Source organism: Rana temporaria, chromosome 9 (genome assembly GCF_905171775.1).
Source record: "Rana temporaria chromosome 9, aRanTem1.1, whole genome shotgun sequence".
In the NCBI taxonomy this organism is placed as follows: domain Eukaryota; kingdom Metazoa; phylum Chordata; class Amphibia; order Anura; family Ranidae; genus Rana; species Rana temporaria.
In genome coordinates, this window is record NC_053497.1 from 19,228,074 (window position 1) to 19,245,506 (window position 17,433).

A 17,433-nucleotide genomic window follows, 5' to 3' on the forward strand; every position below is an offset into this window, starting at 1 on the left:
AGTGACACAATTATTATTATTTTTTTTTAAAAGAACAGTATAAAAATAAAAGGTAAAATAAATAAGAAAAAAAAATATTTTTAAATGTGCGACGTCCCACCGAGCTCGCGTGCAGAAGCAAAGGCATACGTGAGTAGCGGCCGCATATGAAAACAGTGTTCAAACCACACATGTGAGGTATCGCCGCGATTGGTAGAGCGAGAGAAATAATTCTAGCCCTAGTCTAGACTTCCTCTGTAACTCAAAACCTGCAACCTGTAGAATTTTTTTAAACGTCGCCTATGGAGTTTTTTAAGGGTAAAAGTTTGTCGCCATTCCACGAGCCTTGCACAACTTTGAAGCGTGACATGTTGGGTATCAATTTACTCAGCGTAACATCATCTTTCACAATATTGGGCTAACTTAACTGTTGTCTTATTTTTTTTTTCTTATTTTTATTAAAGTGTATTTTATCCCAAAAAATGCGCTTGTAAAACCGCTGGGGAAATACAGTGTGACAAAAAGTATTGCAATGACCGCCATTTTATTCTCTAGGGTGTTAGAAAAATATATATATAATGTTTGAGGGTTCCAAGTCATTTTCTAGCAAAAAAATAATAATATTTTAACTTGTAAAAATATAGGCTTGGTCCTTAAGTGGTTAAATATTGGAGAAATGATCTGAATGTGTAGGTGTATCTTTTACAGACATTCTGCCAGCCATTACAGCAGTATATAGGCATGTAGTCATATATTTTGGACAATGCTAGTTACTTGGCTGCCACATGAATATAAGTTTTCTGATTTCACTGGCTGCATACTTGTTCTGGTCTGTGGTGGAGGTCCGATGATTAGCGTGACGGCAACATTCTCCAGGGGAGGTCAGCAGTTGCAGTCCATCATTGTTCATGATCGAGTTCCTTCATTCGTTAGGCGAGGGATAAATGTGACGACTTCAAACTTTCATCTTCATGAGCAACTCAAAAGATGCAGCTTCACTATTTCTGCCTGGATGGATTTCTTCTAAATAAGAATCAATTCTCTATAAATATATTCTTGTATGGTTTGCATATATGTTGCAGTGTTAAATGTGTTTTTTTTTTGTCACTGTACGCTTTCTCCAGTGCCCATCAATCTGACAAAAATACCATAATAAGTCAACATTTGGAGGAACTGCAAAAGATTTCTACAGCACTACATGAACTTAAAGAAGAGGTGTGGCTTTGCATTTTAATTTTTATTTTAATAAATTTTTACCTTTTCATTATTGTTACATGACATGTTGAATAAGTATAAAAATGTCCATAATAGAATATTAAAGGTACAACACATTAAATGGTACATGAAGTTGCATTATTGTGAAAAGTGTTAGGGAATTTGCTGCCAAAATAACACGGGTGACAGGTACTCTTTATGGAGGGATCAGGGGTCTATAAGACCCCAAACCCCTCCTCTGCACTTAAAAGTAGGGATGTCCCGATACCGGTACTAGATACTAGTATCGGTACCGATACCAAGCATTTCCCGAGTACTTGTACTTGGCTGAAATGCTCCGATGCTTCACCCAATACCTGGGCAGTCAGGTATCGGGTGGTGGGGGGAGTTGCAAGTCTTCTCCCCCCGTGCTGTCTTCTCCCTCTCCGTGCCGCTCTTCCCCGTGCTGTCTTGTCCCCCTCCGTGCCGCTCTTCCCCGTGCTGTCTTGTCCCCCTCCGTGCCGCTCTCCCCCCGTGCTGTCTTGTCCCCCTCCGTGCCGCTCTCCCCCCGTGCTGTCTTGTCCCCCTCCGTGCCGCTCTCCCCCCGTGCTGTTTTGTCCCCCTCCGTGCCGCTCTCCCCCCGTGCTGTCTTGTCCCCCTCCGTGCCGCTCTCCCCCCGTGCTGTCTTGTCCCCCTCCGTGCCGCTCTCCCCCGTGCTGTCTTGTCCCCCTCCGTGCCGCTCTCCCCCCGTGCTGTCTTGTCTCCCTCCGTGCCGCTCTCCCCCCGTGCTGTTTTGTTCCACTCAGTCCTGCTCTCCCCCCGTGCCACTCTCCCCCCTCAATTTGTCAGGACGTAGAGTGGAGGTGATCACTGACTCTGTCCATTCACAAACTGAGCATCGTAACCTGTGTTTACAATGCTTCAGTTTAGGAATGGAGAGAAGCTTCTCTTTATTCATTTCAGCTGAGTCTGCAGAGAAAGGGACTGGGGAATCTGTGTCCTTAGTCCCTTTCTCTGTCTTAAAGGGGAGATGTCAGAGGTCTGTTAAGACCCCTGATATCGCACCAAAGCCCCCCCCCCCCCAACAGGGCTGATTAAAAAAATAAAATGTAAATAATTAAAAAAAAAACACTGACAATCCACTATACCCCACCCCCCCCCCTCTTAAAATAAAATTGTTTAAAAAAAATAAAATTGTTAAAAAAAAAAAAAATTGTTAAAAAAAAAAAAACACGGCACTTTTTCACATGACGTTAAAAAAAAAAAGGATCGGTATTCAGTATCGGCGAGTACTTGAAAAAAAAGTATTGGTACTTGTGACATCTCTTCCAGGTTACTAGATCCGAGACCCGAACGAAGCATCGGCTTTGTTTGGGTCTTTGGCCAGCTGGCGGATGTGCCTGCTGGTTGCTCGGGCCTCCTGGTGGGACGGGAGAGCCCAGGAGAGAGGTGGAAGGCTGCGGGAAAACAGCTGAGACGCAATCGTTTGTTATTACAATAAAGCCCACAGTTCGCTCTAAAGAACGGCGCCAGTGTGATGCCTGCAGCTGCATGCCTCACCCCAGTAAAACCCCTTGAAGGAATATTGGTAATATCGGGTACGTTTGTGACAGATAGTTGCTAAAAAGTGCATATCGGCCGCACCGATAACGGTCAATCCCTAATTCCCATAGAAATTGGTGAACATACACTGTACAGCAGTCTTCCTTCTGAATGGCATTTGTGGATCTAGCTCTTTATTTTTTCATGTTTTAATATTTGATTCTGTCTCTTTCTATGGCAGTGCACCTTCCTCTGCATCCCTGTGCCTGGCAGTGAAACCGTCATACAGACTTTGAAGTTGGCGATGACTGACTTCCATCAGCTGATTGCAGCTTTCACTCAGGTGTATGAGAATGAATTTCAGGAGCATTGCAACCACCCAGCACCTCGCCTTAGTCCCTGTGGGCCTCTCTTCCAGTCTGTCTATTGCCTGCTAGAAAGCTGTAGCCAGGTAATAGTATTTCTATATTGAATTCCTTGTTTGTCATCTTCTGAATGGCAGCGACAACAGACCAATCATGCAAAAAATTATAAAAACAAATGAAAGAAAAGTATTAGGAGAAAGTATATATTCCTGTTCTGTGGCCAATTTAGGAACACCAAGAGTCCGGCTTTCTTTTGTTTTCTGAAGGGTGTATCCAGTCTTCTAGTGTACCAGTCCTTAGGCCCCATTCACACCTGAGCGTTTTGTCGCCTGAATCGCGACGCTCCAAAACGCTAGAGGGGAAAAAATACATTATTCTCTATGGAGATGGTTCACATCTCCACCCCAAAACGCCTGACGCCGAACACCTGAAGCTCAAACAAGTTCGCGCGGTTTGGGCGTTTTTGAGCGCTTGTATTTCCCATAGAAAGTAATGGAAATGCTCGATTCAATCGTCTAGCGCGACAACGAGCGTTTCTACGGGCGTTTTGTCGCTTTAATCAATAGAACATTTCACCCAGGCAGAAGATAAAAAACATCTACAAACATAGCAACAAGTGATGAAAAGATGATAATTTTTCCTATTGGCTAAAATAAAAAACGTCGAAGTACAAAAACGTCGGACGACGCTGTATGCAAACGCACAAATACGCGCGACAAAACGCCAGAAAAAAACGACCAAAAACGCTACGCTCAGGTGTGAATGCAGCCTTAGATGTGGTGGCTGCATTGCCTTTCTTTGTTCAGGCTAATAAACATTTTCAGCAGGTACAGAAAATACCCATTTACCTTGACAGAAATGCAATGTCCTTGTTACTTTCTCTAAGCCAAACACAGCAAAAACAATTATAACGTAATTCTGTAAGCTACAAATCCTCCGTTCGATCCCCTATGTAATGGAGATGAAGAGAGGAAGTTATACTGTAGTCCAGCTTGGGTTACAACCATGGATCCCGCCATAGATACAATGGTGGGGTGAGCGTAGCAAGCCAGGAACAGGAAGTGTGTTATTCAAAGGAATAGCTCGTGGCAGGAAAAAAATTCTTAAAAAAGAAAACAAATGCAGCCATCACATCTAGAGACTGGTAAAATACGATTCATATATTACATTATTGTTTTTGAATTTAGCTGCTCTTCAATGGGAGGGACTGGGTTAATCACCCCCTATTTAGGGTCCCTATATCAATTCACAGCATCAATTACACTCTGCAGGTACAACAAGCCACGCCCACCCCAATCTGCTTCCATAGAAATGGCCATCCCAAAGGAAGCTTAGTTTCAGCTGGCAAGAGTGGCTTGGCTGCATTTTCTGAGGAAATTCGGCTTTACGGTCTACTGGCTTCAAAACAGCACATTGATGTCAGACTTGTACAATAACTTGGTGTATGTAAGACCCAACAGGGAACTTATTATTTTCCCCCTTTTGAGCTGTTGATGGTGAAGTGCGGAATATAAAAACAAAGCCTGCATACAGTAGATATAAAGGGCCAGATTCAGAAAGACTTACGTGGCGTATATCATTAGATACGCTGGCGTAAGTCCATGGATGCGCCGTCGTATCTATGCGCCGTATTTTTGCACTAAGATACTGAATTTCGGCTTCCTACGACCAACGTAAGTGTCCTATGCCGTCGTGTCTAGGGTGCATATTTACGCTGGCCACTAGGGGCGCTTCCATTGATTTACGCGTTGAATATGTAAATGAACGAGATACGCCGATTCACAAACGTACTGGCGCCCGTCGCATTAGTATACGCCGTTTACGCAAGGCGTACATCCGGCGTAAAGATAAACCACCAAATAGCTTGTCTAAGTCTGTTGGGGTATGGACGTCGGAACTGCCGTCGGATTTTACGTTGTTTACGTAAGTCGTACGTGAATAGGGCTGGGAGTAGGTTACGTTCACGTCGTTGCCATTGAGCCGTCGTATCTTAGGGCGTAAATTCAACGTGATTCTGAGCATGCGCCGTTCGTACGGCCATGCATTTACATGGGGTCACGATTCATTATAATACAACACGCCCACTACCTGCCTACTTTGAATTAGGCGGGCTTACACCGGCCCATTTACGCTACGCCGACGTAACTTAGGGAGCAAGTGCTTTGTGAATACTGTACTTGCCTCTCTATTTTACGTAGCGCATATGAGCTGCGCTACGCCCGCCTAAACATACGCCGCTCTACCTGAATCTGGCCCAAAAAGTTTACACACCCCAGATTTCTGTGATGTAAAACAAATGAGACAAGATGAATATTTCAGAACATTTTCCACCTTTTTAATGTGACTTATAAATTGTACAACTCAGTTTAACAAAAAACGGAACCCTTTTAGCTGAAGGCAAGCAAAAATAAAATAATATGGTTGCATAAGTGTAAACACCCTTACACTAATACTTGGATGAAGCACCTTTTGATTTTATTCCAGCACTCAATCGTTTTGGGTATGAGTCTATCAGCATGGCACATCTTGACTTGGCAATATTTGCCCGCTCTTTGCAAAAACATGCCAAATCTGTCAGATTGTGAGGGCATCTCCTGTGCACAGCCCTCTTCAGATCACCCCGCAGATTTTCAATAGTATTCAGGTCTGGGCTCTGGCTGGGCCATTCCAAAACTTTAATCTTCTTCTGGTAAAGCCTTTCCTTTGATGATTTGGATGTATGCTTTGGGTCTTTGTCATGCTGAAAGATGAAGTTCCCCTTCATGTTCAGCTTTCTAGCAGAAGCCTGAAGGTTTTGTGCCAATAATGACTGGTATTTGGAACTGTTCATAATTCCCTCTACCTAGACTAAGGCCCCTGTTACAGCTGAAGAAAAACAGCCCCAAAGCATGCTTCTGCCACCACCATGCTTCACGGTGGGTATGGTGTTCTTTTTGTGATGTGCAGTGTTGTTTTTGCGACAAACATATATCTTTTGGAATCATGGCCAAAAAGTTCAACCTTGGTTTCATCAGACCAGAACACATTACCCCCTCCCCGCCTTGTTTTTGGGAGACGTCAGATGTGTTTTTGCAAAATTTAGCTGGGCTCGGTTGTTTTTTTTGTAAGAAAATGCTTCAGTCTTGCCACTCTACCCCATAGCCTAGACATATAAAGAATACGGGAGATTGTTGTCACCACACAGCCAGTACTTGCCAGATATTCCTGCAGCTCTCTTACTGTTGCTGTAGGCCTCTTGGCATCCTCCCTGACCAGTTTTCTTCTAGTCTTTTCATCAATTTTGGAGGGATGTCCAGTTCTTGGTGATGTCACTGTTGTGCCATATTTTCTCCACTTGATGATGACTCTCTTCACTGTGTTCCATAGTATATCTAATGCCTTGGAAACTCTTTTGTACCTTTCTCCTGACTGATACCAACAATGAGATCCCTCTGATGCTTTGGAAGCTCTCTGCGGACCATGGCTCTTGCTGTTGGATGTGACTAAAAAAAGTCGGGAAAGACCTACTAGAACAGCTGAACTTTATTTGGGGTTAATCAGAGGCACTTTAAATGATGGCAGGTGTGTAGTGACCTTCTATTCTGCATTAGTTTGAATGGGATTGCTTAATTCTGAACACAGCTACATCCGCAGTTATAAGAGGGTGTGCACACTTATGCAACCACATATTGTTTTAGCTAAAAAAAATTACTCCCCAACCACCCCTCACCCTAAGATTTCAGTTTGATTTTCATTGGAGTTGTACAGTTTATAGGTCTCATTAAAGGTGAAAAAGTTCTGAAATAATTTTATCTTTGTCTCATTTTTTACATCACGTTAATTTACAGAAGTGACATAGGCACTTTATTAGAGGCTGTATTGCATATAGATTATTGCATCTCATTTACTATAATATATATATATATATATATATATATATATATACACATTTTTTTTTCTTGTTAGGAGCTCAAGGCTGTTGCCCAGTTTACAGAAACCTCAAACACTATAACTGAGGTGGTGAGAAAGAGGCAGCAGATTAAGGAGTCCTTTGGAGGAGGCAGCACCGTAACTCTGTGTAAGTAAAACCAATTGAAATTTCACCTTCTGTTAAGCCTTGGCTCCTTGTAATTGGAATAGTATTGGTTGACTTTATGTACATATCTCCTAAACAAGTTTTGGAGACATTTACTGTACTTGCAGATAAGCCTTATTAAAGGCCTACCTGTAGGTATAAATCAAAAGGCAGAATTTACTACTGCTTTAGCAGTGTCTTGGACATTTAAAGGGTCACTAAAGGAAAACATTTTTTTTTTAGCTAAATAGCTTCCTTTACCTTACTGCAGTCCTGGATTCATGTCCTCATTGTTCGTTTTTGCTTTGATGTTGCTGTAATTCCTCTCTGTTCTGGACACTTCCTGGTTGTCTGTTTCCTGATCACCACAGTACTGGGAGATTTCTCACTGTGGTGACTAATCAAGGAGGTGTGATTACTGTGTGTCTAAAACTCCTCAGCACCAATCCAGTTTTGTTTTGCAAAACCTTCACTGCCCTCTATTGGCTCTCTGTACATCAGAGAACCAGGAAACAGCAAAAACGAAACTAAACTGTAGGTACATTATATGATTCGTTTTTATCTATTTTTAATCATTTTTAAAAGGAATCGGTTAACTATTATGTCTCTATACCCTGTAAACAGTCATTTCAGCGAAAACATTTTTTCCCTTTAGTGACCCTTTAAGGAGTTAGTCCATTAAAAGAAAGAAAAAAAAAACATGGATGGTTGTTGGTGGATTCACTATGCACTTACCAGAATAAGAGGGATGGCGGTCTCTCTGAAGAGATACTGACCCTCTATTACAGCTGTAACACGTTTCACCTATCTATTGGATTTTGGTAAGCCTTGATGGGAAGGAGTTCTCACCCCAAGACTTGGATCCCATTGCAGCTTTGACTTGGCAGTGTGATCAGGCCCTTCTCTTTTTATTGCTATGGAGTCACCAATAGGCAGGGAGCATGATGCTTTTTATTTGGAATAAATCTGAGCAAGAAGAAGTTTGTGAAGCAATGCTGAGATTCACCTTCTGGAATCGCCTAGATCAGGGGTCTCCAATCTTTCTGAACAAAGGGAAAGTTTACTGTCCCTCAGGCTTTGAGGAGGCCGGACTGTGGCCAGTGGGAATAGAAAATTCTCTGGCATCAATGGGAGTGAAAAATGCTCCATTGGTATTACTGAGAGGTATAGAGCACCATGGTTGGTATTAGGGGAAGAAATTGTGCCCCATCATTGGTGTCAGTGGGAGGTAGAGTGCCCCATCATTGGTGTGAGTGGGAGGAATAGTGCCCCATCATTGGTGTGAGTGGGAGGAATAGTGCCCCATCATTGGTGTGAGTGGGAGGAATAGTGCCCTATTGTTGGTATCAGTGACAGAAATTACACCCCATTGTTTTAGAAGGAATAGTGTCTTGTATCAGTAGGAGGAATAGTGTCCCATAGGTTAAAGGCAAGTAAGGGGCCACATTTGGCCCCCAGGCTGCAGTTTGGAGACCGCTGGCCTATACATTTAATGAGAAGCCAGGTGCCTGATCTTGCCACTGTTTTTTCCCTAAATAGCTTCCTTTGCCTTAGTGCAGTCCTCCTTCACTTACCTCATCCTTCCATTTTGCTTTTATTTATTTCCACCTGAGATTATGTCCTTCCTCACACTATGCTGCCCACTAAAGTTCTGGCATAGTTTAATGCTGGGATAGGCACCACCAATTCCTAATATAGGCAAAAGCCAAAGGACTAGGCCTAGAATCAAAGGGGTTCTACAGCAAGTGAAATGATTTAGGGCAGATCAAGTTCACTTTAACTGAAATAGTGGTTTTAGGTTGGGTACAGCTTAAAGGGGTTGTAAAGGAATTTTTGTTCCCCCTAAATAGCTTCCTTTACCTTAGTGCAGTCCTCCTTCACTTACCTCATCCTTCCGTTTTTGCTTTTAAATGTCCTTATTTCTTCTGAGAAATCCTCACTTCCTGTTCTTCTGTCTGTAACTCCACACAGTAATGCAAGGCTTTCTCCCTGGTGTGGAGAAAGCCTTTTAAAGGGGGGAGGGGGTGAGCAGGAGGGTCAGGACACGTCTCTACGTTGGTGGGCGTCCTGACACTCCTGCTCGCCACCTCAAGAGGCTTTCTCCACACCAGGACGAAGCCTCGCATTACTGTGTGGAGTTAGACAGAAGAACAGGAAGTGAGGATTTCTCAGAAGAAATAAGGACATTTAAAAGCAAAATCGAAGGATGAGGTAAGTGAAGGAGGACTGCACTAAGGTGAAGGAGGACTGCACAAAGGTAAAGGAAGCTATTTAGGGGGGGGGGGGGAAATCCTTTACAACCCCTTTAAACTGTACCCAACCCAAAACCACTATTTCAGTTAAAGTGAACTTGATCTGCCCTAAATCATTTCACTTGCTGTAGAACTCCTTCGATTCTAGGCCTAGTCCTTTGGCTTTTGCCTATATTGGGAATTGGTGGTGCCTATCCCAGCATTAAACTATGCCAGAACTTTAGTGGGCAGCATAGGCTCTCCAATTAAAAAGTTAAATAGCAGATGGCAGGGCATAGTGTGAGGAAGGACATATTCTCAGGTGGAAATAAATAAAGGGCTGAAGTACCTCCACAGACTAGGATCCAAGGAGCTACACAGGGATCAGAAGCACTGGTACCTGTAAACACTGCATAGTCTATTCCTCAAGTGACTCTGTAATTAGGAAAGTATGTGGGTGGCCATTACCCTGGAAATGCTATGCCTAGCTTTCTCTGAGTCACAGACCTGGAACACACATGGAGTGTCAGAATTACTTATTGCTATACTTGCCAAGCATGGAAGCCAAAGCAGTAGCATTAAAGCCATGGAACTAGTTCTCTCATAAGGAGAGTTCAGCATTAGTTGCCTTCATAACTTTGTCATGACCAATGCCACTTCAGCATTGTGGTTAGCTTAAGAATGTTTGGGCCAGGTCAGGATAATTTTAAGAGAAGTTTGGGACTTAAAAAAAAAAACATACATGCTCACCTAGGTAGATACAGTATCTGTCCCTTGCTGGGTCTATGACCAAGAATTGAGCAATCAAAGACAGCCGATTGTTCATTTCTCGGTCTCCAGTAAGCAAAGAGTGGTGGCTCCCAGCCAACTGCTGGTCCAGGCAATTGGGTGAATCCCGAAATTAAAGTCGGGATCTCTTTAGACCCTGTACTGGCTCGGTAATGTTAGGTGACTTTAGCCCGCTGTTGGTTGAATACAGGTCACAGGAGTGCAGAATGAAGTGCACTGACCCACAGGAGAAGTAGGGCCCAAAGAGCTTTGGCCTTAATTCTTCTTTTAAGACGGTGTCCAAGATGAAACAAAATATATCACATCATCTGTTTTTTTTCCCTGTGATTTAGGGGTGGGGATGGGCATGGAAAAGTAACTGGCTTCACCACAAACATGGAAAAAATTCCAGATAGATAATTCAATAATTGCATTAACAATATGTGAAACAAGAATTGCATTTACAATACGAAACAAAGAATTGACTCTGTTTTCGAAAAATGCACCAAGTGAAAATTACACCTCAAAAAGTGAACATCATATTGTGCACATTGAGTACACTGATACGTGAAGAGAGAGTCCAAAAAAAGTGGATGTATTCAACAGACTTCATCTGAAGACTCCAACATATATGTAACCTCTAAGTCAGTGGTTCTCAACCTGGGGGACGGGACTCCTTGGGGGTCAAATGATGATTTGCCAGGGGTCACCAAATCCTGGGCTGTTCCTGAAGCCCACACCGCTCACCCAGCCTTTCTGTGGCTGCCCAGCTGAACTGTTCCTGGAGCCTGTGGCCGACCATTCAGTTCACAGCATGGCTGGGGGTCAGCTGACTGGTGAGGAATATGAAGTGGGAGGGGCTGGAGGAGACCCTATCTCCTGATTTCAGCATAGGTGTCACTGCTACGAGACACCGCAAAGTAGGAGACACAGTGAAGCCGGAGACACAGTGAGTAACACTACCTGTGATTAGAGTTGCCATTAAAAGTCCACACTACAGTTCTCAGATCAGCAGATGACCTTCAACAAGAGCACCCAAGTTGGCTGATCAGATCTCCCCCCAACACTGTCACTCATACCATTCACCCAACCCCCCACCAAAGAGTTAGGCTGCGTACACACGATCAGTCTAAACCGATGAAAACAGACTGAAGGACCATTTCATCGGTCCAAACCGACCGTGTGTGGGTCCCATCGGTCAGTTATCCTTCGGTCCAAAAAATGTAGAACTTGCTTTAAAATTCAACCGATGGACGCCTAAGGCCTCGTACACACGACGGGACATGTCCGATGAAAACGGTCCGCGGACCGTTTTCATTGGACATGTCCGCTGGTGGATTTTGGTCTGATGGCTGTACACACCATCAGACCAAATTTCCCGCGGACAGCGAACGCGGTGACGTGGCCGTCGGCGCGACGACGTGCGCGACCCTGGAAGGTCAATGCTTCCACGCATGCGTCGAATCACTTCGACACATGCGAGGGCTTTCGGCCGAGCAGACATGTCTGGTGAGTCGTACAGACGACCGAACATGTCCGACGGACGGGCTTCCAGCATGCTAAGAAACATTTGTCTGCTGGAAACCTGTCCGGTCGGCCATACACACGACCGAACATGTCCGCGGAAACTGGTCCGCCGGACCAGTTTCAGCGGACATGTTCGGTCGTGTGTACGAGGCCTTACTGATAGGTCAAAACTGATGGTTAGTACGCAAATGCATTGGTTAAAAACCCGCGCATGCTCAGAATCAAGTCGACGCATGCTTGGAAGCAGTGAACTTAATTTTTCTCTGCACGTCGTTGTGTTTTACGTCACTGCGATGGACTCAATCATTTTTTTTAACTGATGGTGTGTAGGCACATCAGACCACCAGTCAGCTTCATCGGTTAACCGATGAGAGCGGTCCTTCGGACCGTTCTCATCGGATGAACTGATCGTGTGTACAGGGCTTTAGAGAAGAAATAAAAATAGAGTATACATGGAAGGGAGAGGAAAAGAGGGGGAGGAACAAAGAAAAAGGGAGAGAAAGAATAAGAGAAAGAAGAAAGATGGCTAGAAAAAGGGATAAGAGGACTAGAGAGAGGGGAAAAAAAGAAATTAGAATACAGAGATAAAACTAAAAGAAAGGAGAACAAAAGAGAAACAGTGGTACATCCTAAAATGTACCATAAGGGGTTTTAATATTGTGCGAGTGGAAGGGACTCGGGGAGCGCTGAATGTCCGTGGGTTACTTGTCTTGCCTTGGGTGCTGACAATCCACGCTACGAAAATAATTTTACTGTTAGGGGTCCCCACAACCTGGGAAATTTTATCAAGGGGTCCCGACACTAGAAAGGTTGAGAACCACTGGTCTAAGTAGAGACAGAAGTATCGGAAGCACCACCACCAATGATAGGGGAGGCTTACCAGTGATCAATGACCTGGAGAGGTATATACCTCCCAAGTCGCAGAAGGCTTATAAGTCAGTCAACTCGATCCTGAATCCGACCAATACCTTGGCCACAGCAATCACAGACACCAAATAGAGCGAAAGTTAAATGCTGTATTCTCGTATGGGAGACAGAGGCTCAGTATCCAAGTGCCATATGTAATATAATGAGAAAAATGTGCATAGCGTAATAACGTTTAGGAGTAGTATTTATTAAAATTGTAAACATGAACACTCACATTTTAAAAGCTCATCTTAGGCATAACGTACAGGCAGGTGCATGAGCGATGTGTGTTGGTGGGTCCACCCGACACGTTTCAACTAAACAGTCGTCATCTGGGGTGTGGGACCCCACCAACTCCATCGCTATTTAAACACTGTATGACCCCAAATGGATTGTCACTGTCAATCCTTGGTGCATTTTTCGACACAGAGTTAGGGCCAGATCCACAGCCCGGCAGCGCAACGTAACTTTTTAGATTTAAGTTACACTGCCGCAAATTTCCTAAGTTAGGTATCGATCCACAAAACACTTACCTGGAAATTTGCGGCGGTGTAACTCAAATCCGTCTGGCGCAAGGTGGGCCAATTCAAATGGGGCAAGTCCCATTTATATTAGGCGCGCTCCCGCGCCGGACGTACTGCACATGCTCCCGAGGCTTTTTTCCCGACGTGCATTGCGCGACGTGACGTCATTTTTTGGGCGGTGCATAGCGTATTTCCGTATGGCTTACGCAAACGACGTAAAATTTAAAAATTAGACGCGGGAAGGACGGCCATACTTTACACAGCAGAACGCCTGCTGTGTGAAAGTAGGGCTGCCTCACAAAAGTGTAACTAAGCGACGGGAAACTAACGTAGCGGCGACGTAGCGAACGCGAAAAAGCTTTGAGGATCGACGTAACTCCTCATTTGCATACCCGACGCTGGATTACGACGCAAACTCCCCCCAGCGGCGGCCGCGGTACTGCATCCTAAGATCCGGCAGATCTTAGGAATATCTATGCGTAACTGATTCTGTAAATCAGTCGCATAGATAGAAACAGGGATACGACGGCGTATCAGTAGATACGCCGGCGTATCCCTTTTGTGGATCTGGCCCTTAGTTCTTTGTTTCGTATTGTAAATGCAATTTTTGTTTCACATATTGTAAATGCAATCATTGAATTATCTACACACATATATTTAATTAGTGCTACACTTAATTTTTTCCATATACTATATAGCTTTTTGTCTACAAGCTGCGTTGGCAGCCATTCTTTATATACATTTTCACTTTTGCACAGCGCAGTATTATCCCCTTCTTTTTTTTTTCACCACAAACCTAACATAACCTTTCCCTTTTACATTATTATTTATTTTATTTTTTTTAGATGAGAAGATCAAGGAGATAAAACACAACTACGAGCTGTTCCTGAGTGCACTGCAATAGTGAAAAAAAATGGCACAGACCTGAATCAATTGTTTTCTACATACAACTACAACTGCTTAAAGGGCTTCCTGGAAGTTGACATACTGTCCACCATCACCATGCCTTTTGTTGGTTGTATGGAATTTTGCAGTGCACAACACATGACTCCTATGCTTTGTAGATGGCAATACATTTGTATAGATGAGCTGGTATTTAACTCAATAGTAACTCCTACAGTTTTGCCCAAATTTTGTACTATGTGGAGAAAAAAAATATTCATGGCTCTCTACTATCAGAGGCCCCCTCCCCTCAACAGAAAAATATGACCACGTGACAAAGATCCCAAAGCAGTAGATCTTCTACTTGCATATTTTCCTTAGCGAGGACCCTCGTATAACGTACAAACATATTGGGAATGTCTATATTATACTTTACAGTATTCATTATATCAAAATAGTCTAGTCTGAAATTCATTGAAAATGTGGAAATATACTTAAAGGGGTTGTAAAGGTACAATTTTTTCCCCCTAAATAGCTTCCTTTACCTTAGTGCAGTCCTCCTTCACTTACCTCATCCTTCCATTTTGCTTTTAAATGTCCTTATTTCAAGGGTCGATGACGAGTGGTGGCAAAATATGGATGGCAGCAGGGAAGACAAGAGCAAGATACTTGCTGGAGAGAACACAATAATCTGGCAAACAGGAAGTGCAGAGACATGGCCTAAATCAGGAAGTTCATGGGGGGAGCAAAGAGCTCAGGGTTCAAGATAAACAAGGTTTAAAGGGGTTGTAAAGGTACAATTGTTGTCCTCCTTCACTTACCTCATCCTTCTTCAATTTTTGCTTTAAAATGTCCTTATTTCATCACTGGTGTGGAGTGTCGTGCTCGCCCCCTCCCTTGGACTACAGGAGAGTCAGGACGCTCTCTACGATGCAGATAGAGAAAGGAGCTGTGTTTTAGTGGGCGTCCTGACTCTCCTGCAGTCCAAGGAAGGGGGCGAGCACGACACTCCACACCAGGGAGAAAGCCTTGCATTACTGTGTGGAGTTACAGACAGAAGAACAGGAAGTGAGGATTTCTCAGAAGAAATAAGGACATTTAAAAGCAAAATGGAAGGATGAGGTAAGTGAAGGAGGACTGCACTAAGGGAAAGGAAGATATTTAGGGAAAACAAATTGTACCTTTACAACCCCTTTAACACTTTCAGACTTCTGAAGCTCTTATGCTTGTTTGTTCCTTTCTGTTTATTTTTCCTTATTCCTACATATTCAGCTTTCAGATAACTGTATATTTTCAACCTATGTATCAGATTTCATTTGTTCTATCTAGTGCAATTTATGGTTTATTTCATAGACATGTAAAATTCACCCACTGGAATGGTTTTGTAGTGTACTGAGAGTATTGCCCACAGTGGGCTTCTAAATGTCTCTGTCTTGAGCCTGTCATTCTGTACATTTCCCCCCAAAAAATAGCAATGTCAATATAATAAAATGTTTTACAATTTTTGGACATAGTGAGAGATTTACCGTATTTATCGGCATATAACACGCACCCCAAGCTTAGATGGGAAGTTTAAGGGAAAAAAACGTACATTTTAAATGCCCATCAATGTAGCCTTATCAGCGTCCATCAGCAGCCTTGCACAGAGTCCATCAGCAGCCTTGCACAGAGTCCATCAGCAGGCTTGCACAGAGTCCATCAGCAGGCTTGCACAGAGTCCATCAGCAGGCTTGCACAGAGTCCATCAGCAGGCTTGCACAGAGTCCATCAGCAGGCTTGCACAGAGTCCATCAGCAGGCTTGCACAGAGTCCATCAGCAGGCTTGCACAGAGTACATCAGCAGCCTTGCACAGAGTCCATCAGCAGCCTTGCCCAAAATTGCAGCATTATGTATTTTTTAATTTAGCGCCTCAGCCGAGCTATACAGAGTCGGATTTCCTGTGTATTCGGCTTCTCTTGGCTCCTCTCTCAGTCCCGCCCCTTGGCCCGACTCGTATGACGGACACCACAGCAGTCCAATGGCAGGACATAAAGGCTAGGAGGCGGGACAGGGCGTGACTGCGAGCCGAGCCTAAACGAGTACACAGTACAATCGGCTCAGCTCCGTCTATGTCGGCGGCGCTCAAAGACAGCGGGGATCCGTGTATAACACGCAACCCTGATTTTAAGGGGAAAAAAGTGCGTGTTATACATGCATGTTTTTAGACACCGGTTTCTAGTTAAGTCTTTCAGGAGAGGTTAAACAGCGTCCCGTGTACATGAAGCCTTATTAGACTTGCGTATTTATGCCCCATTTATAAAATGCATGCTTTGATACTATGGATTTCCTCTGTCTGTTGATTACAGCAGAATCTCTAAAGGAATGAGTGATGTGACCAGCAATGAAAACAAACCTCTTCAAAAGAGGTGCTTACTTGTAAGGTTATTACATGAATTTGCAAAGAAATGGGTGAGGACATTTTTCTATAATTGTGCTATCCGTTTAATTGGGGTAATTTACCAAAGCCCCAAAAAATCCTGGGGGTTTGCTCCTGTAAAGTTTACTAAACAAGATTCTGTAGCAATGGGCTACAAAATATAAGACAGATTCTTGTGGAAAATACTGTAGAAACATGCCTTCCAAAAGACCATGCCACCTTTACTACCCCATAGATACCCACCTTATCATTGCTTTCTTGCCACTCCTTCACTAGAGATTTTTCGTGCTGGCAGTGACAGATGGAGGAGCAGTGATGAGGTAAGTAACTGTAGGTCAGGGAGCCCCCTTTGTAAAGACATTGTCACTTGTCAATGGCTCCTTAAAATAACAAATTCTACTAATGGAGCTGCTCGATCACTTAATTTTTCCCCAAGTCATCGTTGAGGACAGCTTACGGAGAGAGAGGCTCCTCCCACCTAGCGTAGGACACGTTTGATCCACATTCTAAAAAGACAAGAGTAGCAACCAGACCCTCAGTATACGCGTTTCCTCCGGCCAGGACAGTTTACTTTTTTCCTGTCATCCCAGAGCAGGTGGTGAACCTGAGGAGGCATGTAGCTCGGGTTCTCTCAGGCTGCCCTGGAAGGGAGTCTGGATTTCTTTTGCTCGAGGGGACCCCATCTCTCCATAGGAGTCTAGACTATAGCATGCCTGTTTAGGGTAGGTGCACTGACAGAGTGAGACTTTGACTCACGTGAGTCTTCCGGGGGGCAGTGTGGACTTGTGGTGTCCTGATGCTTGCAAAACGGTCATTTTCAGGCGTTCTGATGAATTGGGCAGTGTGGACGGGGGCTGAAGATGTCCCTTCCAGTGAGATTGGGAGTGGAGGAAGTGGCTCAGCGGCCATGAACAGAAGAGGAATCCAAATCTAATCAGTATTTGGTGTGACCACCAACAAACTTCCCCCTGCTACAGCCATATATTTCACATTTTAACTCCTCAGTCCAGAGCACCTGCTGCCATTTGTCTGCACCCCAGTTCC

General features: G+C 43.9%; 1 protein-coding gene across 1 annotated transcript in view; it reads left to right on the forward strand.

Moving 5' to 3' along the window:
* Positions 1-14,812, forward strand: part of HAUS7 (HAUS augmin like complex subunit 7) — a 65,597-nt gene extending 50,785 nt beyond the window's left edge. Inside the window, exons 7-10 of the mRNA XM_040322898.1 lie at positions 1,104-1,194; positions 2,957-3,166; positions 7,026-7,137; positions 13,936-14,812. Coding sequence (XP_040178832.1) covers positions 1,104-1,194; positions 2,957-3,166; positions 7,026-7,137; positions 13,936-13,994 — 472 coding nt within the window. The 3' untranslated portion in view covers positions 13,995-14,812. The remainder of the gene's footprint in view (positions 1-1,103; positions 1,195-2,956; positions 3,167-7,025; positions 7,138-13,935) is intronic.
* The last annotated feature ends 2,621 nt before the right edge of the window (positions 14,813-17,433 follow it).